The sequence below is a fragment of the Thrips palmi genome, unplaced genomic scaffold, assembly GCF_012932325.1.
Source record: "Thrips palmi isolate BJ-2018 unplaced genomic scaffold, TpBJ-2018v1 HiC_scaffold_18, whole genome shotgun sequence".
Lineage (NCBI taxonomy): Eukaryota > Metazoa > Arthropoda > Insecta > Thysanoptera > Thripidae > Thrips > Thrips palmi.
Genome location: NW_023144627.1, coordinates 5,107,107 through 5,131,482, shown reverse-complemented (window position 1 = coordinate 5,131,482; position 24,376 = coordinate 5,107,107). Strand labels below are relative to the sequence as shown.

The following is a 24,376-nucleotide window of genomic DNA, read 5'->3' as shown; positions in this document are numbered from 1 at the left end:
TGTGTCAAGGCAACATAGAGTAAGGCTAGAGTTCACTTCCCTACATTCATCCAAAAATAGACAATAATTAGAAAAAGAAAAAAAAATCACTAGTAACATCAACAAAGATATAATTTCTCATCATAATTGAAAGATCTAAAATGTACAAAAGAAGTTTATTTTAAATATGTAAGGTGCACATCTCAGATAATATTATACAAGAGTTGGTCAGCTAGAAGAACATTCTATGAAACAAAACCAATTCAGCTAACCTCCCAACATAGATCCAGGTAAAAGGTTATTACAATCCCTGACTAGTGCAGAGTGTACAGCGGAATAGAATAGGAAGCCCCTCCAAATGCTTTAGACCAAACCTGTAAGTATCCTTTTTCAGGCCAACAATCTCACAAAAAAAAGAGTGAAAGCACTCTACATTCGGTAGAAAAAATTGTAAGCAACATAAGTCACAAACTGATGTTATCTAATAGCAAATATTCCAAAGTTGTCGATAGAACTTGAAAAACACTTTGGTAAAAAACAAGAATAAGAAGAGAGCCCACTGAGAGAGCCGTCTGAAAGGCAAACGAACAAGTCTTTACAAAATTTCATTGTCAGGCAACTCAGAATAGTGAAAGGTATGTTGCCTTATATTTCCTTAGAATTGATTAACGTAGAGGCCCACAGAGTACTCAAATTTGAAACTAGTCTTCATTATATGGGGAGGGGGTCTTTCTTGAATGACAAAACGGCATAAGATTTCATAAATTAATAGAAACAAGAAACTGCCAGCATAGAACTATTCTTTCTATTAAAAGTTCACTGTGAACAAAGGAGACATCAACACATATTGCTTTATTTGCCTATTGCTTAACAGAAACAAATTATTTCTTAGAGATAAAGAACCACACGAAGTGCATCTCATAAATACTCAGTCTACAGATACAAATAGCAGGGTGACAATTTCACCCAAATGAGTATCATCAGATTAAAATTATGAGTATAGTGATAACTGACTGACCCATTAACACTCTAATTCATCAAGACGGTAAAGTTAAACTTACATTCAAAAATCTAACAAGTGCATTGCAAGCCAGGATGTTGATTGTTACCAGAATGGTTGTGCCCTTTGCATCAGGAAGGCAGACTGCTTCTCCACCCATGTGATCCCACTTTGTTCTGGTATTCAGAGTTCATGCCACGGTCCTGCAATCGGAGGAGCTCCCTTGTCCATTGATCTCGAAATGAACTCACGAACACCATGTGATAGCCACATATGCTCTAGTTCTTTGTATAATTCAGGAGACAGTTGTAGACGGTTGCCTCTCCTAAGGCCCTGGTCAGTTTCACCATAGTCGTCAACATATGGTGGCGTCATGAATGTCCCCCGATTTGGTATTGCTAGCACAAGCACCTGGAGGAAACATACAAAATTATAAAATATACTTCAAAGAGGTGATTGAAAAAAAAAAAAAAAAAAAGAAGAAGACCAGGAATCATAAAAATGAATACTAACTTGACACCTCCGAACTTGCAAAAAGAGTCCACAGCCTGCTCCACAATTAAGTGCATGAAATGTGCATGAACCAACTTGAGTGCCCAAAATTTTATGCATGCAGCAGGATGTTTGTGAACACAACATTTGACCACAAATCAAACACATAGTTGGGCACCGAGATTCCACTCGGTCATGACAGTAAAATTCTAATACTGAACATAGGAGCTCACTATAATCGCCAGGAAGTGGAACAAGACGATTAATTTCTAGTGGTGAAGTGAATACCTAGGGAGAAAATAACAAACAAATCAGTAAGCCAAATCTATAAATTGGATAATTGAGAAGTAAAGTGACGATATAATTCAATTTTGAAAAGATAAGTACCCTAGAGTGATCTTTTTTGAGAAGTGCTTGCACCCTCGGATGGTTTGTCCAATGTTTAGCTAGGGCTTGCATAACACCATCAAAGAGGAGAGTCCTCCAGCTCCCACTCAAGCCAAGATAGGCGCACATGTTCTCAAACGTGTCTCCTCCATGATAAAGCAGGGCCTCTCGGGGAGGTATGGTTGTAAGGAAGTGGAAAAATAGAACACAGCATCTTAAGAAAGGCTGGCAGTGTTCTTTAATCTGAAAAAGATAAAAATAATTTTGTTATCAAATTAAAAAAAGTGAGTGAAAAATTTTACAAGTCAGGCTTATAGGCAAGACTTTTTTTTTTTGTAAATTGTGATTGAAAACACACCTTTTCCCAAACAATTTTAGGATGAGGCAATGAACAAAGTGGCATATTGAGCTGATTGGCCATCAGGTCTAAGAAGTCTCTTGTGAAAGTAAGATGATCTCCATTGAGTGAAGGCTCTCCTTTTGCACCTTCCTCCTCATCCACATCCATTGTTTCTACTAGGTCCCGGTCATCCCAATGATCCGTTACTAAACGACCCTTTAACGTCCTAGGAAACAGAAAAAGCAAACGTTTTATAACTTGCTTGTAAAATATCATGAAGTCGAACATGTTCTATCAAGAACAACTACTTACTCGTGACAAATGCCAAGAATGCATTTCATAACCTCCATAAACAGGCCAAGCCGTAAGGAGTAAATTTCATACCCTCCACCCGAAGGAACTGGGCATTTAGCTAAAAGGAAAACTAAAGGAACCATCACTCCAAAGCTATCCAAGTCAAGAATACAACTTTGATCAGGATCATGGTTGACCAAAAGGGCGAAGATCATGTGTGCATGTGTGCTTGATGCTGTTGGTTTGTTTGCTGCTGTAGTTAAGAGGGCCATCATACGGACTAAACCTTTGAGACAGTCATGCTGGCGTAATGATAATTGGCCCAGAAGAGGCTTTCCTTCATCTCGAAGTAATATTTCTAATGCATGGATTGTGTATCCACAGCACTGCCAGGCTTGAAGAGGCATCATGTCTGGCTCATTTGCATCAGAGTCATTTGATATACAAATGCATTCGGTAAATCGCATCATCATGTTGATTAAGTCATCAGACATGATGACTGCAGGAGGGTTCGAAGGAACGCTAGTAGCACTAGTAGAAGGTAATGACACTGAATGCATCTGTTGCCTTTTAGCACTCTTGGCTTCAGCATCAGAGTGAGATGATGATGAGTCGCTTTCCTGAAAACAAAAACAAGAGTCCTATAAAACATACCTACAAATAATACAAAACAAGGTAGAAAGTTTCAATTTACCTCGTCAGACTCTCTTCTAACTTCTCGTTGTCTTGGTTGGCTACGAGGAGTTTCTGAAGAAGATGCTGCTTCTGGATTCTTTGCGGCTTCTGGAGCAGCAGAGGAGGCTGACTCAGGAGGTTTTACCGCAACATCCGCGCCAACCGCGGGTTTATTCGGATTTAGTGAGTCCATGAGTTTCTTCTCGCCTTTGTTAACCTGATTTTGTTGGGCAAGGGGACACCTCCTCAGATCCAACAGCCATGATTTGAAGGAAATACTATCAACACCATTTATGTCAAGCTTTCCACCTGGATAAACTAGAGGAATTTGTGGGACAAGAGGCAACACTGAATTGCTCAAACAGTTACAGAGAGGGCAAAGGAATTCCTTCTTCTCGATGTCAAAACTAGCAGGCTGTCTTAGGCGGTATGGGCGGCGACTTTCTTTGGCTTGGACATTATCATAGTACTGCTTCCAACAAGAGGCGTGCATAACATGACCACAAGAACTTGCATAAGCGGCGGGTCCTAGGCAAGATGATAGAACCAGTCCATGTGCGGGTGTATAATCATCATCTGACTTCCTAGACATCACAACAGATCTTTGCACGTAAGCAGCTAAAACCAGAGCAGGCCCCGTACATGAAACCACCTGCTCTTCTTGGCAAAGAATGCAAATGTAATGCTCCTGTTGAGCTTGTATAGGACTCTGGTTTGGACCAACAGCTACAGGTGGCTGCTCGCTGACTTCCACGGTATCCATGTCTTCCTGTACATCACCCTCCTCTTCCTTTTCTGTTTGGAACAGGCTAGCATTTTCTTTCATGAAACTCTTCTGCATAGCAGTCATTTGAGCCATGACCCTAGCCCTCTTTTCTGCAGCCATTTTGGCTCTCCATTCTTTGTCCTTGTTGGCAAGTTGTTGAGCTTGTGCCTCAGGTGATGGTGAAATGACATCAGCAGATGTAGGACTGCCTTCCTTGACGGAGCGATACTTTGTAAGGACCCACTTGATCAAATCTTTCAGCGTTTCAAGTGAAGCACAGTTCAGCAGGTCTTCTAACAAACGCTCAATATTCCAACTGCTTGCTTTGTCGGTAAACTTTAAGAAGCCATCAGGATCCTGTTCCTGCTCTTGCAAAGCATAGCCAATGAGGTGAAGAGCCATGTGAAGTTGAAGCTCTGATGAGTGTTGAGCACCAATGTGGACAGATCGTTCCAATATTAATTTGAGTATGTGCAACATGACATCACACTGAAGCAGATTCAATAACATTTTAAAGGGAGGGCACAGCTCAGGAAGTCTGGGGGGTGGACAACAGTCCACACCATTCTTCTCTTTGTTCTTTTTCCTCAAAATTTCTTCAGCATGACTCCTGTCTTCAGCATCATAATGATAGAAGAACACATTGCAGTCTGCATAGTGGTTTTCTTTCAGCTCATAAAGCCCCACTTTGTTGTTAGGCCGCTTAAAATCAGCCACTTCATCTATGACAGCTTCAATCCGAGCTTCTTGCAGGTGTTTGTGACCAAAGGGGAAAGCTCTGTAAAGCTCTGAATGAGAGAGTGGACCAGCACACAACAGCTGTATTATTTCTTTCTTCATCTGGTCATCTTCAGTGACCATGCCAACACCTGGAGTATACCTTTCACTCACAATAACAACCAGAAGCCCTAAAAACTCTTCAACTATTCTTGTTACATTTCCTAGAGTATCTGGATCTCGGGTATCCAAAAAGTTAGGGTCAGCCCACTTCATTAGGTTGAATTTGTGCAATAATATAATGAGAAATTCATTGCTCTCAATCAATGAAGCACAGATCTGGATTAAACAGATATCTCGGTCTTGCATCTCATTTCGATTTGAGGGACTGCGGTACTTGGCCACTTGTGTAAGAATTGAGAAGCCATTGCGTCTCCACATCCCAGCCCAAACTTGAGCAATCATCACCTGCAATCGAAGAACTGGCTCAAGCAGCAGGTGAGGAGTGGGCTTAGGTTGATTTGCTCGTTGAAGCTCTGGGCTGTCAAATGATAAACCATGACTATCCAGGGCCAAGTGAAGCCCTGCAAGTAATCGGCTCAGTGGAAGGTATATTGAAACAGGCTCCACACCTGGATCGTAAACAATACAAGATGCACTATGGTTGGCCAGTTCAATCACTTGTCTTTCAGGTTGTGAGTCCATGGGAGAGCATTCAATCAATTTTGCTAGCACCATACGATATGCTTTTATCAGAACAACTCTGTCAGTTGCACACCAATCCACAACGAACGGATATATTTGTGCCATACTCTTATGCAATGCAAATCCAGTTTCATATTCTTGTTCATACTCAACATGTTGCCCGATTTGTCTCTTGACAGGTTCCATTTCTTGCATATGAACCATCAGTTGAAGCATCGTATTTAACCCCTCTAAGAATCCACGTCTCAAATCATCAGTCCACTCTTTGGGCTCAACAATTAAAAGATACTTGATGTCATAGAAAGTTTCCAAAATCCTGTAGAAAGGATCTATTCGCCTACCAAGAAGGGACAGTGAATGGCGCTCAAAAGCGAACTTCTTGTTATCTTTGATTTTAGAATTAAACTCAGATGCAATTGTGTTCCAGAGAATAAGAAGTGCCCGTTCATCAGAAACAAGGTAGTGTGCTACTGTGGGCAAAGTATAGAGTTGAACAGACAATGACAGAACCGATACTCTGCGATCATGGTCGTCTCTTATGTATTCCTTGGTTACATAACCATATCTCTTCGTGAAGATTTTAGCAAATGACTTTTTGATGTCATACTCAATCAGCAATCCAGCCATGATCAAACGGTGCCAAGCGAGGCGAGCAGCTATCCACATATTGGCATCATCCATGAGCACTCTCTCGGCAATCGATGAGGTGGGGCTGTTCATCAAAAAAACACTCGCAAATTCTTTTCGGAACCCGGCAGATGTTTGAACAATTCCTTCCATCCAGTCCAAGAGCTTCAGGGCAAAAATTTGATGTGCAACTACATCCACATGCAGGACTTGGACCTTCAGTGGCTGAGTATTTTGCCTAGATGTGACTTTTTCTACTTCACTCTTTATTTCCGTGCATTGCTGAAAACTGCACACTTTGATGACTGCACGACCTTCACGGTCAACTCTATTCACCAATTCTCTGTAGACATCATGCATAACTTTTTGCATTGCTTCAAAAACTTGTTCAAATGTGTGGCTTTCATCATTGTACAGCACTACGCAGTATGTATCCTTAAAATCCATGTGAAGAGGCCCATCTTCAGATTTTAAATCAGAAGGCAAGCTAAGCGAATGCTTGTGAGTCAGAAGCTCAAATGCATAGGAAAGAGCGATTTCAAAGACGGTGCGAGCTCTCAGGGCAACATCCTCAGGAAACACGCTGCTGTCATTATCATGCTTCAGCCTCGTCTCTTGGTGCGTGTCACAATAAGGTCCAGAGGACCAAGCCTCCACATCACCACAATCACAACGCCCATTTCCTAACGAGGTGTGCATCTTGTATTTATGATGCTGATGGATTGAGTTCTTAAAACAAAATGCACACAACACGCAGGTGGGGTCTGTACCACACTCTCTACAAGAGTAGGCTGGTTCCCCCATCTTCAGAGTGCGTCCACACAATGGTGGTGCTGTAAGGCGATCCATCATACATTTCAGCTCACTCCCACCACACATGAACCTCTCCAAGATTTCAAATAGAACTTTTTCAAGAGCATTATAAGGCCATTGAGGAACATCATTTTCACCCTTTTCCAACTGGAAAACTTGAGGGACACATTCTCTCCACAAAGATCGAATTGCTGGAGCCACAGGTTGACCACTTTGTATCAGTTGAAGTAAGTTGTTAACATGGTGATTTACATCTTCCAAAGGATGTTCCTCAGGCTTTGCAGGTTCTTCCATGTCTTCGGGGTCTTCGGCTAGTGATTCCATATCACTCATGATGACTTGAAGGGCTCCTGATAGTTCAATAGAGTTCTTGAAAACTTGTGAGGGCGTCTTATCTGAAACAAATAAAAGTAAAAATGAAACAGCTATCGATTATTCTATTTAAAAATGCAAGGTAACATCGTGTTTGTGACACACAAAAAATGTTCTTTTGAAACAGCCAAGTATTTACCAAAATCTAAAGAACAATAGAAAAAGAACCGCACACACAAACGTACACACACACAAAAGAAAACAATCTTCCAGCAAATGAAAATGTGGCTTTTCTGAAATCCATCCACAGAAACATTCAAAAAATCCATTCAAAATGGATGAAAAAAAAATGGGTGAATATTGCTTTCATCTCTTTGTCACTTATGGGCACCTCTCGTTACATACAATGGGAACAATGGGAGCCAGAATCTGACTTAAGATACCAAAGTTTGCTGGATTCAATGGCAAACAAGTGACCTGCCGCAAAGTAACTGGAAGGCAAATGAGTAAAACTTGAAAGATCTAAATAAGGGCACATGACTGTCATAACATAGACTGCACTCTCACTTGACTAGGCTGCCCAGGCTCCCCTCTGGCAACCAGGAAGAGCTTGCTATGTGCTGCATCACTTACTTCTGTGATAATGATATCAAGGGAAAACCTACGTTGATAAAAACGAAGGCTGCACAGAAGAGTATAAGCTGACAGCACGAACTCAGCAGGCCTATTCCTTCAAGTTGCTGTGTTGCCTAAAGCGACCATGACAACTCCATCTGCTTCTTCCTTGCCTCCACACACCCCCACCCACAGGGCAAGGGGGTGATGGTGAAAAGGATTCGTCCGAGCCAGAAAGCGCTCCAAGCACTTGAAAATGTCAGCGGCACAAGAGTGACAGTCAGAAGTGCGCACGGGACAAATGTTGGAGACGATCCTGATCTATTTTTAAGTAAAAGCAACGCAGATTCAGTAGGCCTAATGTTGCACTGAAAGGCTCGGCACCATGCATTCTGATCAACATACCTTGACCTGCACCGCCAAGGAACCGTCAGACGATCAGCAGTCGCAGCGAAATCAATAGGTGCGCCACTTAGTACAGCGTAAAGGTACAAATTCCCATTGTCCTTTGCCAAATGGCGAAATCTCAGGTAAGAATTACCAGCTGTTTTAGACGGGATTCAGCGCAGCAACCTGCGGACGGTGCAATGAGGAAATGTCTTGGATCACGATCGTCCGCATCCTTTATCATGAATCACAAGGAAGATTATAGAGGAAAGTCTTTCCTCAGGGCGTAAGGCGTTACCATGATTATGTTCAGCGGTCTAACGGCGTCAAACTATCTTAAGTCAAATTGTGTTTCGTATGTTGACAGGACGTATAATTTTAGCAGAAAACAGCGTTTGAAAAGTTATTGCTATTGCTATTTGGCAGAGATGCTTCAAATGTGAGAGGCGGTGGGCATGCGGTCATATCCGGTCGGATTTTGACGATCTGATTGGTCGATGTTCTTCCGTCCGTGGCTTCTTCTTTTCGAAGTAAGTATTTTCCTTCTTTTTCAGAGAAAGAAGGAAAAGAAAAAGACAAATTCAAAATATTAAGTTGTCTGCGTCTGCAAGAGTTTGTCTTGTGTTCAGAAACAATATTTGCGTTAGTTCTCTCGCTTTGAATAACCAAAGTCGTTGAGCTTCGCCATGCGCGTCGTTGTTGTGCCTGCGTCGTCCGCGGCCCTTCGCTTGGGTCAAATTGTGCTGGAAAGTTGTGCGACTTCGCGTGTTTTGACGTGACGTACCGAGGAAGGGAACATTTCTGCCCTTGTTGTGAGTCTGTAGTGTTGAGTTAATTTGGTGTCATGATTTGAATCTGGTCATTTTATCTTCATCTTAGTTCACTTTGTCGCCTTCTTAGTCCCTAGAGGTCGAACTCCTGTTTTTCTTTAAAGTGATCTAACTCTAATCCTTGGAGGTTTGGTTTGGTTCTTCTATTTTGTCCAATGTTTATAATTTTGTCGCCATAAATATTAACTTATTCCAGTCATTAATTTTTACATTCTTGAGTTGCGATGTTTCAATTTTCAATAAGTTAACCTCTTAATTGTCTTCGGCTCAGCTCGCAGTGGAGTGCCTCATCCTCTGCCTCTCCTTCACTCATTTAGTATCTCGTCTTCCTTGCATAACATATGAAATCGAAAGTAATGCTCTAAATTGATTTCTTCCTTACAGGCTTATACACCTCTTGAGATTAAAGATGTCGGATAATGGAGATTCACGACAGTTATTCAAAGTATCGGTGAGTTGCCTTACCATCATTTGATTGTTTCTCTTTCGTTGCTGTAAAATATTTTTTGTATGAGCACCCAGTCTGTTCAGTAACATGCTGTACCCTGTGTGTGTTATATCCTCTGCCTTTGCACATAGCTGTTTGTTGGAACAATTAAATTGAATCCCCCGCTTTTTTAATGTGCATGTCTTGTGAGCCCACTTTGTTTAAATCACACCGCTGTTGTTGCCTTATCTTATTATCTTCGATTTTGTTTTGATTTTTGAACAAAGCTGGTCTCATCCTATCAAACCTTCAGAAGTCCCATATGCCTTTTCTTAAACTATAATGCGGTTTCTTGTTTTTGTGAATAGATCTTTCTTGTCTCAACTCTCAAATTATCATTAGACAATCATCTGTCCCATTCTTGACATTAATTTTGGCTTTTGTACATTGTTTTTAACTAATTTTGTTTTTTTTTCTTTCTCTTGAAATATTGGCAGAATTTAGTAGAGTCAGACACCAATGATTCCTGTTGGCTACAACAAGATATTTCTGAGAATGATACACATTATTCTGTTTCGGTAGGTAGGATGGGGGGCATTATTTTCTATGTTCTTTACCTGAATCATCTGGTTTGAGACTCTGCACTGGGCTTTTTTTTTTTTGGCTAAGTTGCCATTTTAAAAAAAAAATTCTTGTGTTTGTATCTGTGTTCTCTTATTCATGCTTTTGCATGCTAGCAAGTCCATGCCTTTTGATTGTTACTTTGTACTTATTATGTCTATCCCTATTCATTAATCAGCATTGTCTTATTTAATAGATAATTAATTATTTTAATTCTGCAGAGTATTGCCATTAAAAATGAACCAATTTATCACTACATCATGGATGGTTCTGGGACTTCGGGCCAGTACCTTCCAGTTGTCACGATTGGTGCTGATGGACAACTGAAAGCTGTGACTGACCCAACCTGCCTCCCAAACCATGGAAATATACAGCCTGTAGACATTGGAGAAGAGGTGGGTGTCACTTGATTTTTTCTTTCTAAATTTTTAAGGGCTTAGGCTTCACAAGGTGTTTGATGTAGAACTTTGCCATTTGTTGGCATGACATGTGCTAGTCTTTTTATCAGGTTTTGTGCACAAAGCTCAAAAATCAAAAAAAATTTTTTGTTGTGAATATATTTTGCCTACATTTTATTTAATAATGCTTATATTTCTCTGTAGGTCATTGTGTTTCCCGATAAAGACATTTCATGTGAAGCGCTGCCGGAGGGGATAGTGGAAATTGATGTGGATGCTGGATCAGAGGAAATCGAATCTTCAGATGCCATTAGTATTGATCAACCCAACCAGTTGCCCATTGTGACAACATTCCTTGCTCCCAACAAAGTACGGTTTAGTTTAAATGAAATTTATGCCTGTTCTTTTCTATTTATCATGGATAACTTTGATCGACATTGTTGTTGTTGCAGAATGTTACTATTGGAGGTATTCAATACATTCCCGCACGAGCTAACAAGAGTTCAATCAAGGTACTTCCAGCCTCATCGTCAGTTACTAATAGAGGACCTGCTAATCCTTCTCTACGGAAAGCAAAGTTTGAATGCAAGGTATATTCATCACCAAGTAAATTTTTACTGAGTGTGTATTTCTGTATGGTTGACCTCTTTTTTTAAAACATGTTTTCCTCCATTTGTTATGATCCATGTAGGAGTGTTTTAAGACATTTTCGCAGCAAGTTAACCTGCAAACTCACTATCGCATTCATACTGGAGAGCGTCCATTTCAATGCAATGTTTGTCAGAAAGCTTTCACTCAGCAGCCTAATTTATGGAAGCACATGCGTACCCATACAGGCGAACGCCCTTTCCAGTGCCGAATCTGTCAGAAATGCTTTACTCAGCAGGGCAATTTATCAAAGCATGAAAAGATTCATACTGGTAAGCCACCATCTTTCCTTAAATTTAAATTTCCTCCCGGCTTTGGTCTGTGAAAGTTACTAAATTCGTTTCATTTAATGTTTGTTTAGGGGAACGTCCCTTTAAGTGCACACAGTGTGAAAAGACTTTTGCACAACGTTCTAATCTCATGACTCACATTACACTGCATACTGGTAAGAAATCCTATTGCTTTACTTTTCTTTTGACGGATATATGCAATGACTGAGGACAACATGATAATTGTTACTATTTTAATGTAATTGTGCGGTATTGCAGGTGTTCGTCCATACAAATGTGATCTTTGTGACAAATCATTTGCTCAGAGGGCCAACTTGTTAACACACAACATGACGCATACAGGTAAAATATTAAAATTAAATGATCAGTGATGTGATATTTTGTCTTGGACTGTAATGTAATTGTTATCTGTTATCATGATATAGGTGAGCGCCCGTACAAGTGTGAAGTTTGTGAAAAGGGCTTTTCACAACAAGCCAATCTAGTGAAGCATGTGAGATTGCACACAGGAGAAAGGCCTTTCAGTTGCCGTTTTTGTAGTCGAACTTTTGCCCAACAAGCCAACTTGGACCGTCATGAACGAATTCACACAGGCATCAAGCCCTACTCCTGCAGTCAATGTTGGCGTGCGTTTGGGCAAAAGACTAACTTGCAAAAACATGAAGCCACCCACCACCAAGAGAAGGCTTTCCCTTGCTTTCTTTGCCGCAAAGCTTTTGTTGCCAAAGTTTCTCTGGAGAAACATCAACAGAAAATGCATTCTCATCAGATGTATCCTAATTGTTGTGCTGGTAAAGCTCATTCAAAAGACTGCGGACCTCCTGCCAATAATCCTGTCACTATTAACAAGACTACCGGGGAATTGATGGAACGGAAGACAGATGTTCAGAAGGTCAAAGTTGTTTCTATGGAACTTGATGATGGTCAAGATGTTGAAGAACATATGAAGGTAGTTCGTCTTCTTGAACCCAATGTGTTACATCAGCAAGATGACTTACCCGAACTCATTGAAGTTCATATCCCCCAAATGGACGACATGGAGCTTAAGCAAGGTCTGGATGATGATGACCAGCAATATTTAGATGATATGTCTCAATGCAGTGAAGATGAAATGACCAGTTCTGTCACTGTTTCCATTTTGCCTGACGATTGAAGTTCTTGTTTCTTCCCTTTCCCTCTTATTTTGATTGATTGAAGAGCAGCTTGGACACAATGGTCTGACTATTGTGTACTTTATTTATTATTAAGTACATTGATTTAATCAAGTGATTAAGTTACCATCATGATAAAAACTAAAAGTGCCAATTCTTGTGCAATGTCAAGGTACATTTAGCTGGCTATGTACCTGTTACCTATTCATTTATCAAAACTGACAATGTCAATGCTTTTCATGAAAAATGGTTAATTGCATGTATGGTAAGGTGACTGAAAGATTGTTGGATGAGTAGTAGGTAGATTAGTTTATAACTATAAGTTATGGTCTGATACAGTTAATTTGTTAGTTTGTTAATTAGTTGCTTGGTCTTGACCACTATTTCCCCCCATTCTTGTGCTCTTAGTTATTATTTGTAAACGATCAACTCTATCTGTAGCTTGCTGCAGAAATTATCATGCTAAGTTGCCTGTTAAAGAAACCAGAGTTTATTTATGTAGGGTTTGCCCTCCGCTTGAAAAGGACTTTGTGTGTGAAATCAATGTTTGATTAAGAATGTCCTGTGGAGACAGCCTTTGAGATTGGCCCTTCAGTATAAACCAAAAGATAGGTCATTTTTCCTAGTCAAAAAAATAAGTAAATCATTAACCATGTAGGCAAGATGAATTCCTTTCTTTGTTTTGTGAATTAATTTTGCAATGAGAGGCGCTACCTATATTCTGTTCTCAAATCCATAGTTCTTGTTACAATCAGTGGGTACTTATCCTTTGTGTTGACTGTATGTGGGGTTTCATTCATCGAAAGTAATATTCATGGTAAACTTCATATGGTTGTTCTTTTTTTTTTTTTGTTTTGTCTTGGCCATTGTCTTTCACATCCCTATCCTTCGAGTAGGGAAACTTGAATAATAATATCACATAAGTATAACTTGTAACATTAATTTTCTCCTTCTTATGTGGAGAGTGAAACACAAGAATACACAATAAACAGCATAGTCTCATGGGTAAGAAATATATTTATAAAAAGTTGTGATACATCGTAAATAACACCCTATGTCTTGTATATCATATGCACTTGATACTGGAGGACAAATTTAATCCGAAGAATCAATTCTATAGACAGTCTTATATTGTCTACAAGGATTCCAGCCTCCAACAGCTACCTCATTCTGGTAACACAGACCATGTCACAGGTGAAGGACTGTGATGACAGGGAACAGCAAGAAATAGCACTGGGGAAACCACAAATAACACTTAGTGGAGCTTAGCTCTTGGGGACAGAAATAATTTAGAGCAAACTTGAACAGTTTCTAGAAGATGAGGATACCAGCAGGTCTTTTAAAGACAAAAGCTTCATACCGAAGACAACAGGGTGAATGTAGTGATAACAAATCATTGATACTAACAGTACAAAGAAGCCACAATAGTTAGAATTAGTCAGAATTAGTCGCCTATGGCCATTTTCACATCAACAGCTATTATTTACACGGTACACATCACACCAATGGCAATCAATTAACATATAAACCTATTCATGTGCAAACCAAAATTAAGAGGCAATGCCCCAATAACTATATGGCAAATTGAGTAAAATCATGGGACAATCAGTTCAAGAGAGTTTGAGACAATGGAAATGAAAGATTGTCTAGTATCACAAATATCATCAGCCTGCAAAATCCATGAACACTGAAAAAAATGAACACATTCCAATACTCCACTGGAAACTTCAAAACACAAATCACACACCGAACTGAATATCTCATTGATCAAGTTCACACCAATTCATGTCGCTTTATCACACTTGACTACTTACACATTAAAAAGTCAAATATAGTACCATGCAGATTCAATTATACAGTAATGTACAGTATTTACAAAGTCATTAAAAATTACTATTTGATAAAAGTTTTAACTCGCTATACACTTCGAGTTGCAGTGAGTAGCAATAAATAAATCTACAATTGATTGATGTTCATTTGAAGCATGTACGTATGCAAGAAGTATAGTAGGCATGGTAACTACTTAAACTATTACTATTATTATTAACAACAACAGATCAACAGACAAATAGAACAGAAACAGAGATATACAAATTGACCATATCATACACCATGCAGTGAAATTGATTGTGCACTGCTTAAAACAGTATCTAAATGAATGTTTGAGAAAAAAAACCTAGTATAAGCCTTATATAGCAAGAGATATAGGAGAAATATGAATAATTAGTTCAACAGCCGAGCACAAACAACAAAATACTACAAAAAGATCCATGGTAGAGTTCAAGGAACTCTTCCAAATCTAAACTGTAGCCCATTCAATTTTGTAATTATTTCTGGGGGTAAAAAAAAGTTATCTAACTAATAGTTGATGACATTTCCTGTATAAACAAGCAGATCGAGGCAAAGGAACGCGTGACAAATCGTCAAAATTATCCAAAGAAAGCTTCAAGACAATAGCAACAAATGTAAAGAACAAGTTAGAGAAGCAATTTATCAATTTTGCTAAGTGGTACTCGTTCTTTGCCTTCAGGTGACACAAATGTAATCTCAGTATTTCAGTCAATATAAGGCGTAAACCATTTAACTGATGTCTTCTGAATAGTTCAAGGTTTTGGTAACAACATTACTTCAGAGAAAAATAATGCTTGTATAGTACAATCTATGGGCATTGAACTTGGGTTTAGAGATCGGGGGAGCAGGGCTGTATCCATTGGTCTACATCACGTTACATGGCTGGGGTGTGCTAACAATGCTCCTAGAGGAACGGGGCTTCCCTGAGACCTAGCGGCGAGAGGGCGCATGCGCCGGCACCGTTGTTGAGGTTAAAATCGTGGGACTTAGAACATTTTGGCTGGCAACAGCACAACATCTAGTAATCTCAAAAAATCATGTAATAAACGGGTAAAATTCATAAGAGGAGAATTTTAGGACTCATTGTTGGCTTTCTAATGAGTCACAACACTTGGTCCTAAATGTTTAACTTTCCAAAATATCCTATTCCATCATTCAGTCCAGAACTTGCACTTCTCTCCTATTGATTTTAAGGTAAAAAGTGCTTCATGGTAACAGAAAAAAGCTTCTAACATTAGTTTCTCACCAAAACCATACCTATTCAAAAAATATTACATTACAATTGTGTGTTAAGTATTTACTGAGTTAAACATGTGTCACCAAGTTGCGTCTTACCAAACACAATACTCGTCTTTACCTTTGTATGGATATAGAAAGTAGGTAAAGAACGAGTAAAAATATACTAAACAAAATGGTGAGATAAGGCATTTTTCAATTAGTCAGAGAAGGGCGCCCAGGAGTACACAGGAGTACAAGTGGGAAATCCCACGGGCAGGGCAGCGCCCTGGCGCATGCCCAACTACCTAGAGAGCGCAAACAAAGAGCCACAAAAATTTGAGAGTACCGTTGGATTCGCAAAGACTTTTCCACTAACTTCGGAACTCTCCTGAAACTGTACTCCAAATCATTCCAATTCACGAGCTCTGAAAACTAGTATGAATATCGCCGCGCGTCAGGGTCCATGGCGGCCCCGTGTAGACAAGATGACAGATAAATTAAAGATGAACACAAAGATGTGGCTAAACATTCAATTGTATAAAAAAAGTGGGTAATATATTGTTATGAAAGTGGGTCAGGAAATAATAATAATAAAACATTCAAAAAATATGCAAATTTGTAAAAGTGTAAGTCATTAATAAGTCTACCTACCTACACTAAACCTAAACAAACCAAGTGGAGCAAATGTTCTTAATATGGCAGAATATATCAGTGCAATCCAAAAGTAAGTAACAAAATCAAAATGTCATAACGGTACAATATAAACAAGTACCAGTTACAAGCAAGTTGAAGATGGTAATTCTTACTTCCACAAAAACTAAAACAAGAATCATATATTTACAACAATTAAGTTCAATTGGAATATATCATGCGCTTGCCAAATTTTTTTTGCTCACTTCATTCATTGCCAGATAAAATACGCATACAACTAGATTTTCTTCTCAATATGTGAATGACAGAGTAAAACATTTTTACTATATTTAGAGGATACATGCAACACAATACTAGAAGATACGCATTTAAAAAAAAAAAAAAAACTGTCAATGATGACCAAAGAAGGTAATTTGTTTGCTTAATATCTTAATTTAAAGGGCAAGTAAATACGGTCAAGACCTAGATTGAACACACAAGCTGGCAAGGTGCACCATAAATGATTAAGTGATTATCTTGGTAAATTGATCAATAAGAGCTTCTGATTTTGTTTGCCACAGTCAAATCAGTTAGTATGAATTAAGTGCTTTGCATGCAGCACTCTAAGCTATTCGTATTGTGTTAGGTTCACAGTCTACAATAGCAATAGTATAACAATATCACAGGTTTATGACAACAGGTATTTGATAACTGAAAACCACTGCCCAGAACTGCATTAACAATCTAGAAGCAAACTCCTCTTAAAAAACAGTATTAGGCATTCAGAGAGGCTTAAAAAGACTACCAGAGGTCAATTTTAATCCGCCCCCAGAATTTACTATTAGATGCAGGTCTCAAACATGCAGGGAGCGGAAGCGGTGTCTCAGAAAGCTTCAACAAAGCTGGCTGGAAAGAGTCCTGTTCGGCCAGTGCGTTGTTGAGTCCCTTTATACCATCCATCCTCTCTTTTACGATGAACATAGATAACATCACCGACACGGAGTTCAAGTTCATACTCTGAGTGAGGTGGATAGGCAACAACACAGCGAAAACTGAAAAATTAAGACAAGAAATGTAAGTTTCTGTAAGCAACTAGTAAGGCGGCACTTCCTTTAACACCATGATTGTATACTAACCGCTCGCGAGCTGGTTGAACGAGTTGTTTGGATTTTCGGCTGGATTCTCCATGGCTTGATCCATGTGGAGTGTTGCTGCTGTGAGTGCTGTGACCGTTGGAGCTGGTGCTGTGACCACTGCCGGCATCAAGAGAGTTCGATTTTCGATGGTGACTACCAGTTGCCTGTGAGGAAGCAGAAGCAGCAACTCCATCCCCTGACCTGAAAACAAAACAAAGCCACAACTTTAAATTAAGAAAATCGTCTAAATAGTCTACAGAGAGCCACATTGGTCATCAAAAAGTAGAAGTAGGTAGACTTTGACGGCCGAGCGTACACATGGGTGCAACACAAAGCTGGCGTAGGCAAAGGGCAATGTGCAGGCAAAAGCAGAGGAGAAACCAAACAGAAACCCCAAAAGATTTTGTTGATGGTCTAATACAACACAGGAATAATATACTATAAACACAAACCTTCCACTGAGTGCAAAATTTGACACTACTACATTCGGGCGATCTTTATGGCGAAGCCGCTGAGAACCTCCTGCCCCTGCTCCTGCAGCAGCAGCAGCCACTGCGCGATGATGCTGTGGTTGAGATTGTTGAGGGAGGGACTCAGGCTGAGGAAGCTGAAGGAGTTGGCTTGGACATGAACCCGACCTGTAGAGTTGTGCAGCGTAGCAAAAGGCATTACAAATCAAACAGGACAAATGTAAAGACTGCCCACGGTGAAAAACATGTCAAAGCCCAAACATAACAAAAGCGGCTCAAGTGTACAAAGCGTCATATTTCATTGCCATTATTTCAGAAGCTCCAAAAACATTCTATGTACATATTCACATTCAAAATTTGAGAAAAAGCAGAACAGAGTGTCAACTCTGCCAAAAAAAAAAAAAAAAAGAGGAAAAGAAAAAAAGGGACCAACAGGGTACATCATTGGCCCAGCACAAAAATCAAGCAATTGGTTATGATTGTTGTTGAATTTAAACTCATAAAATTTTATGCAGTTTTACCCAAACAAAAATAATTTTAACAATAGTAGACTACTGCATGTGCCTTTAAGTGAAAGATGAAAAAAATTACACTTGTGAAATAGGTGCATTGCTCAACAAACAAGTGCTTCATGCTAACATCAATAACAATGCAGACCACCAATCACACAACAAAATTCACAGACAAAATTAGGAAGTTGAAAAGTTAAGGGGCCATATCAGTGAACAGTAAATGTAGGATGAATAAATGAAATGGCCTTTCTCCTGTATCTGAATGGAATTTTTTCCCCTCAGCTGCAGCAGTGCTTACCTAACATGGATAGGATGAGCAGGGTGGACACTGTGTGAAGGTGTGCCAAAAACAGAACCATCTTCGAACACCGGATTGTCCATGGAATATGGAGGAGGGGGTGATTTGGACTTTTTCATATTGGTGAGCCGTCGCATAAGGCTGACACTGCCGCGCTCCTTCTTCTCTTTCACCTAATAATGCAAAATATTTTTATATGAGGTTTTAACAACAACAAATTTAAAGGATGTAACGCCACAGCCAAGAACATTAATTTTTCGTACCTTTTCGGAAGATGTTTTTAGTGGTGTACCCAAAGGTGTTGTTGATGGAGCAGCCGATGCACTGCTAGGGGAAACTGAGCTTTGAGACGTTTGAGGGCTACTTTGAGTCCCTTGGGCAGGAGCTTGAGGTGAAGTTGAAGCTAAAAACATAAAACCAGCATTTTATTAAATAAAATTTGAAAAAAATGTGAAACAAATAACAGAGCAATTACTCACGAGTTGTTCGAGTGGCATCAGTTGCAGTTAGATTACTGGGATGAGGGTGCCAGGACACAGCATTTGCTGTGGTGGAACTCTGAGCAGGGCTAACTGAGCGAGGAGGTAATGAAGGGGGATCTGATCCTAAAACACATAACATTGTTAGAAGATGAGATAAAAATTCACAGCAATTCAGTTAGAAATATGATCTACCAGTTGCTTGATGACGAAGATTAGATGTCTGTGGGGATGAGCTGTTAGGTTTCCGCTCCCTTGTGTAACTAACAGGGGAGGGGGAAGTAGTGGACGAAGAAGCAGCAGCAGCACTGGCTTGAGGAGAGACTGCACCGCTACTGGCAGATCGAGTCGGAGTGTTGGCATTCACGCCACCTCTTGGGACACTCCGAACCTGCTGCTGAGCTCCTGGGGCAGACCTGCAAAATATAAGAGTAGATATGCATTCAAAAAGAAAATATCATTGGAATTTTAATTTAAAAAAAAATCTTACTTGACAAAAGCAACATAATTTCCAGGAAAAACTCCACTTTTCTGAGTCCGGTTTGAAGTTCCCTTAAACCAGCCATCTTGGCAACGTTCAGTGACAGTGTAGACACCACCCTTTCTCAGTTCGAGTTCATCAGCTTTCTGAGGCTTGTATGGGTACAGGGCAACGTAGGTTGCTGGAAGGTTGCTGTTGTTGACAAGAGAGGGGTGGATGCCTTGAGGCAAAGGGGGAGGAACGCTCCCAACACTTGACAATGGTAATTCACTGCTCCCCGAGCGGCGGTGGTGCCGGCCACTGCCTTGTCGAACCAATTCGCCATTCAGAGGCGGTTCAGTATTTGTATCCGACAAGTCAGCAGAACCAAGAACTTCCGCAGAGTGCCTGAAAAGAAGCAGGACATATGAAAAAAAAACCTATCTCCACCGAGACAAACAGACTTTTGCTTCATAGGGGAAGGTACTGTACCTGTTTGATGAAGACTGCTGGGCTGGAGCCGCAAGGAGCGCAGTGAGGCTGTGCCTCTTCTGCTGGTTGTATTGGCTGTTTTCATGTGAACCACTGGTGCCTGAGCTTGAACGGGTAGGTCTCGGACTCCATGCTGTTGGTCTTGGTGGCGGAGAGGCCGGAGATGAAGGTGTGGTGCTGGAGCTGGAGCTCGATGAGGTGCTGCTAGTGTTTGGGGTAGTAGAGCTTGAAGATGTTGAGGAACTTGACTCAGTGATCTGCACAAATTTAAGAAATGTTGGAGATTAATATAAAATGTTTACTCATGACAGGTGATTGTAGGGACTCTCAAGGACTGTAAATACTTACAAAACTAGCAGCAACACTTGTTGGGGGCTTTGGTACAGAGGACACCTGGGCAGGTTGAGTTTGAAACAGGGATTGAGGTTGAGAATGGGAAATTTGTTGGACGGGCTGGGGCAGAGAAGAGTTTTGAGTTGGATTTTGAGACTGGAGTATTTGGGCTGGCAGGGCAGGTTGATGCTGAACCTGGGTTGGTGCTGCGGCTTGCAAAGGCTGCTGCTGTTGTGGTGGTTGCTGCTCCAGTTGCTGCGGTGGCTGCTGCTGTGGCTGCTGTGGTGGTTGCTGCTGTGGTTGAATCGGCGGTTGCTGCTGAAGTTGTTGCTGCAGTTGATGCTGCTGATACTGCAGTTGTTGCTGTACATGTTGCTGCTGGTGCTGCTGCTGCTGTTGGTGTTGCTGAGGGGCAACAGCAGCTTGACTGTGGTCTGTAGGTATCAGAGGTGTAGTTTCCTCTGATGTTGGCGTAGGAGGGGCTAGTCGGGAAGGCCCAGGTTGAATACTAAAAAAAAACAATGAAACAAAACAAATCAGTGCAGGTTAGTTCACAAACCAAAATTCCGGGCAAGTGCTGCCCAATTTCATCCTTGTTAATACGTACTTGGAAGAGAGTTTCATAAAGGCCCGTGCAACGTCATTCATTTGAACAAATGCTATGGGGAAAATTCCGACTCTATCACCCAAACGCCCCTCAGCCCAGTTTTCATCAACTCTTCGGATCACAGTAATTATTTCCCCCTGAAAGAAAATGGGTAAGATTCAGTGTAAAATAACAAAGAAACAGACAGCAGAAACAAAAACCAATACATCTCATTTCTAATAAGACAATTCGTACCCTGGGGAATGTCAAGCAGCCTTCCTCTTCATCATTTGCCATTCTGAAGTCAAACATAGCTCTACATTGTGGTACATTTGTTGGAGCTGGCATAAGCTGAGACAACAAGATAAGATGCACGTTAGAAAGGCAAGAACAGTGGATCATTTATAGTCCATCAATTTAAATACTTACTTGAACATAGCACAGGGGAAATACGCCATGGACTCCTCCAATTTCACCATGGTACCAATTATGATCTACCTGTTTCTTCAATGTAATAATGTCACCTTTCTTAAAACTCAAGTCCCTAAATTTATTTAAAAAAAAAAAAAAAAAATTGTTAATGTTACTTGGTTAATTCCAGTAGAGGTATAGAAAGATGTCCAAAAACAAGAACTGCAAAAAGAAGTGTAGAGTAATATTTACCCTGGTTCTTTGGAGACATAGTCATAGACAGCTCTAGCATAATATGCTTGTGGAATAAGTGGAAACTGTACGGAAGAAAATAAATGAAATAATAATAATAATAATGAGACAACAAAATGCAAACATTAGATATGACTAATAACAACCCACCTGCTTAATGTTGGGGTGAAACCTTAGAACACCTTCAGGTGCAAGAGGTGTATGTTGAGTTACAGCAGCAGGAACAGCAGAAGCGACAGTGTGGATGGGAAGATGGTGCCACCAACTGGTTGAGAGTAGGAGCGCTGGTGATATATTGAAGGAGCTCCTGTGCCTCTTCTTTTTGGAGCAGCATTTCTCATCCCCTCCAAGATACGCATGAGTAACACATTGGGAGGGAGGTCATCGATGCTTGTCTCCACTAAAACACGACACTCTGGACATCGAAGTTCCTTTTTGGTAACGACTATTTCTTCTAAACACTTCTTGCAAAACGTATGTTGGCATGGTAACACCTTGCTAGATGTGTCCAGCCGTTCCAGGCAAACAGAACACTCTAGCAAGTCATTTAATGTTCCCTCATCCATGCTTAAAACCTGTCTAAAATGATACCCAGACTAGACCTCAGTAATGTTAAGGTATCTTCATTTTTGCTTCTTGCCAATTCAGTGTTGCAGGACAACTTAACAAGGAAGAACGTTGTCCCTTTTCCATGCTGATCTCTCAGATGTTCTCTGCAATTTAAAAAACAAAAAGAATATAAAATCACTTTTTTTACTCAACAAATAACAAAAAGACAATAACACACTTGCACACACACAAAAAATTAACCAAAAATATTACTCTAAGTGTTTTCTGAATTAAAAAAAAATAAATTCAAAGAGTAAGGCACGGGAAAAAAAAATTGGTGCCGTAATCTATTCTAATCTTGGAGCTAGTACAAAGATGAGGTTTGGGTGGGCCAACTGGCACAATGCCAGAGGTGCTACGACAGAGCTACAGGCTCTCTTCATACTGGTGCTACTGCAGCATCTTCTATGAAAGAACCAGGAAGCCTGACAAATTAAAGAATAAAATAGCTATTCTGAGGGAAATAACTTGCAAATGTTCGCAAGTTACTTTTGTGAACTGATTCTCTAGAGGCAGATCAACCCAAGTTGTAGCGATTCCACCAGAAAAAAATTGGACTGTGCATGCAGAAAAGAAATCAGACTTGGGATAGGAAGTGAGATTGATAAAAGAGATCCAATTCTCAAAGAAAAAAAGCCCGCTACGTCACAAGTAAAGACAGGAATGACACAATGTTCTCGATACACAAATTAATGAGAACGCAATAGACATATCATTATTATGCGGACAAAACCAAAATTATTACGTTTAAAAAAACTGCTGACATACAGCTTGATAACAGAAATTTCAATGGTTTAGCATAGAGACAAACCAGATCGAGACACTTGACATCAGAGCACAGAGAGAACAGGGGCGGAGCCGACAAACCTTCAATGAATTATGCCTATGATATCGAATGAGGGTTTCCAGAATCCGAAATGAGTGTGAGTCAGAAGCGAATAAATCAGGGTCTCATGAACAGAAACATCAGATCCCAAAGGTTAGGGGCCTGTTCACTGTCCACACCCAAGCACTACTTGCCAGTGCCACGGACCGCAGGACCATGCAAGGGACGGTGCAGAGTAGCAACTCAACGTGACCCTACAGGTAGAGGTATCTGACGTTCAGTCAGGCCATCTCGTCACAGAAACACGAAGGAAAGGGAGTTGGTTACTTGTCAAATGTTTGGCTGCAACAGGGAGAGGGAGGCTGCCTCACGTCGCCCCAAGGGATTGACCGCCCCGCGAGATTCACACACTGGAAAGGGACTCGCGAGAAGCCGACGCCACCAGTGACACATCCACTACCCCGTCTAGCCCTTGAGATCCACGAAAGAACATAACATCAAGCTAAAATAGCGATCAAATGCCAGAGCCTGAAGGGTACCTGCAGAGCACCCTCGACTTGATATTTCAGCAAACCACCTCCCGCATTGTCTAAAGCATAACAGAAGCAGACATGAACTTACGGTCAATAGAACGACGACCCACTTCGGTCAGTGTTTTTCAAAAACACATTTTCGAGCAGAACCAGCAAAACTAATCACAATGAAATTCCAGACAAAAATTCCTCATTCCGCATCGGTACGTGTTGTATGTTTACAGTCCAGCAGACAGCCGACCGGAACCGCTTCGAGTTACAGCCATTTCTGGTGGGCGGGAATTTCAAATGAGCCCCTCCGACATGTTGAAAAGCGTTAATTCAGCGAAGATCTAAATGCGATAGTACTGTAAAGGGTGAAGTTACTGAATTTGAAAAGCACGTTTCTTTTCAAAAACGGCCTTGATCGCAACTGTCCTCTTTTTGAGCCCGCTCCCCGCCCCACCGCGAACATGAGAATGTTAGGGTCACGTGACCACTTCGCCATTTTGGTTTGGGTCAGTCAGGGCCACGAGGGTTTACACCGAAACCTCCGATAAACATTTGCACTTTGTTTACCTTGACCACACATCAAAATGCCCTCGAGTAACCCCTTGCCACCAAAAGAAAACGCCCTTTTTAAGCGAATTTTGGTAAGTATTCAGTCATTTGACACCGCTCAAGTACCTTGCTCAAATTAGGAAGGTTAAGGTCATGTTGAAGATTACCTTAATTTTGCTTGCCTGTACTGCTATTTGAAACGTTCAGCGCGATCCTAACATGTTTCTAGCCATTTAAATAATTTATTTTATCTGCTGTCACTGAGT

The 24,376-nt window shown here is 40.6% G+C and overlaps 4 protein-coding genes across 8 annotated transcripts in view; 2 read left to right on the top strand and 2 right to left on the bottom strand.

Moving 5' to 3' along the window:
* Positions 1–93: 93 nt before the first annotated feature.
* On the bottom strand, positions 94–8,537 carry LOC117645243 (E3 ubiquitin-protein ligase UBR2). 2 transcript variants are annotated; one of them, XM_034385297.1, is made up of 8 exons: positions 8,408–8,537; positions 8,128–8,295; positions 3,187–7,190; positions 2,511–3,112; positions 2,217–2,424; positions 1,859–2,101; positions 1,493–1,759; positions 94–1,390 (listed from the first exon to the last, which is right to left on the bottom strand). In XM_034385297.1, exons 3-8 carry the CDS (start codon positions 7,126–7,128, stop codon positions 1,163–1,165), a joined length of 5,490 nt encoding a protein of 1,829 aa, XP_034241188.1. In that variant the 5' UTR covers positions 7,129–7,190; positions 8,128–8,295; positions 8,408–8,537; the 3' UTR covers positions 94–1,162. The 2 variants fall into 2 exon arrangements, with proteins under 2 accessions (XP_034241188.1, XP_034241187.1); XM_034385296.1 differs by lacking the exons at positions 8,128–8,295; positions 8,408–8,537 and adding an exon at positions 7,773–7,912 and having other exon boundaries at positions 1,163–1,390.
* Positions 8,046–13,504, top strand: LOC117645247 (zinc finger protein 1 homolog). 4 transcript variants are annotated; one of them, XM_034385303.1, is made up of 11 exons: positions 8,046–8,185; positions 8,477–8,639; positions 9,324–9,390; positions 9,864–9,944; positions 10,209–10,382; positions 10,590–10,754; positions 10,838–10,975; positions 11,077–11,305; positions 11,395–11,478; positions 11,582–11,665; positions 11,749–13,504. In XM_034385303.1, the coding sequence occupies exons 3-11, from the start codon at positions 9,349–9,351 to the stop codon at positions 12,474–12,476; spliced, it is 1,725 nt and encodes a 574-aa protein (XP_034241194.1). In that variant the 5' UTR covers positions 8,046–8,185; positions 8,477–8,639; positions 9,324–9,348; the 3' UTR covers positions 12,477–13,504. The 4 variants fall into 4 exon arrangements, with proteins under 4 accessions (XP_034241194.1, XP_034241196.1, XP_034241192.1 ...); XM_034385301.1 differs by lacking the exons at positions 8,046–8,185; positions 8,477–8,639 and adding an exon at positions 8,648–8,921; XM_034385305.1 differs by lacking the exons at positions 8,046–8,185; positions 9,864–9,944 and having other exon boundaries at positions 8,485–8,639.
* A 2,650-nt stretch (positions 13,505–16,154) lies between these two features.
* Positions 16,155–23,882, bottom strand: LOC117645244 (E3 ubiquitin-protein ligase SH3RF3-like). The gene is given in 17 exon segments (XM_034385298.1): positions 16,155–17,225; positions 17,310–17,510; positions 17,762–17,947; positions 18,590–18,762; positions 18,853–18,992; positions 19,069–19,194; positions 19,264–19,484; positions 19,559–19,936; positions 20,021–20,277; positions 20,369–20,861; positions 20,961–21,097; positions 21,195–21,290; positions 21,369–21,483; positions 21,603–21,667; positions 21,753–21,844; positions 21,847–22,315; positions 23,659–23,882. Coding segments are annotated over 16 exon segments (3,171 nt in total). The 5' UTR covers positions 22,169–22,315; positions 23,659–23,882; the 3' UTR covers positions 16,155–17,056.
* Positions 23,883–24,035: 153 nt separating this feature from the next.
* LOC117645246 (N-alpha-acetyltransferase 16, NatA auxiliary subunit) overlaps positions 24,036–24,376 on the top strand; it is a 115,668-nt gene continuing 115,327 nt past the window's right edge. Inside the window, exon 1 of the mRNA XM_034385300.1 lies at positions 24,036–24,202. Coding sequence (XP_034241191.1) covers positions 24,146–24,202 — 57 coding nt within the window. The 5' untranslated portion in view covers positions 24,036–24,145. The remainder of the gene's footprint in view (positions 24,203–24,376) is intronic.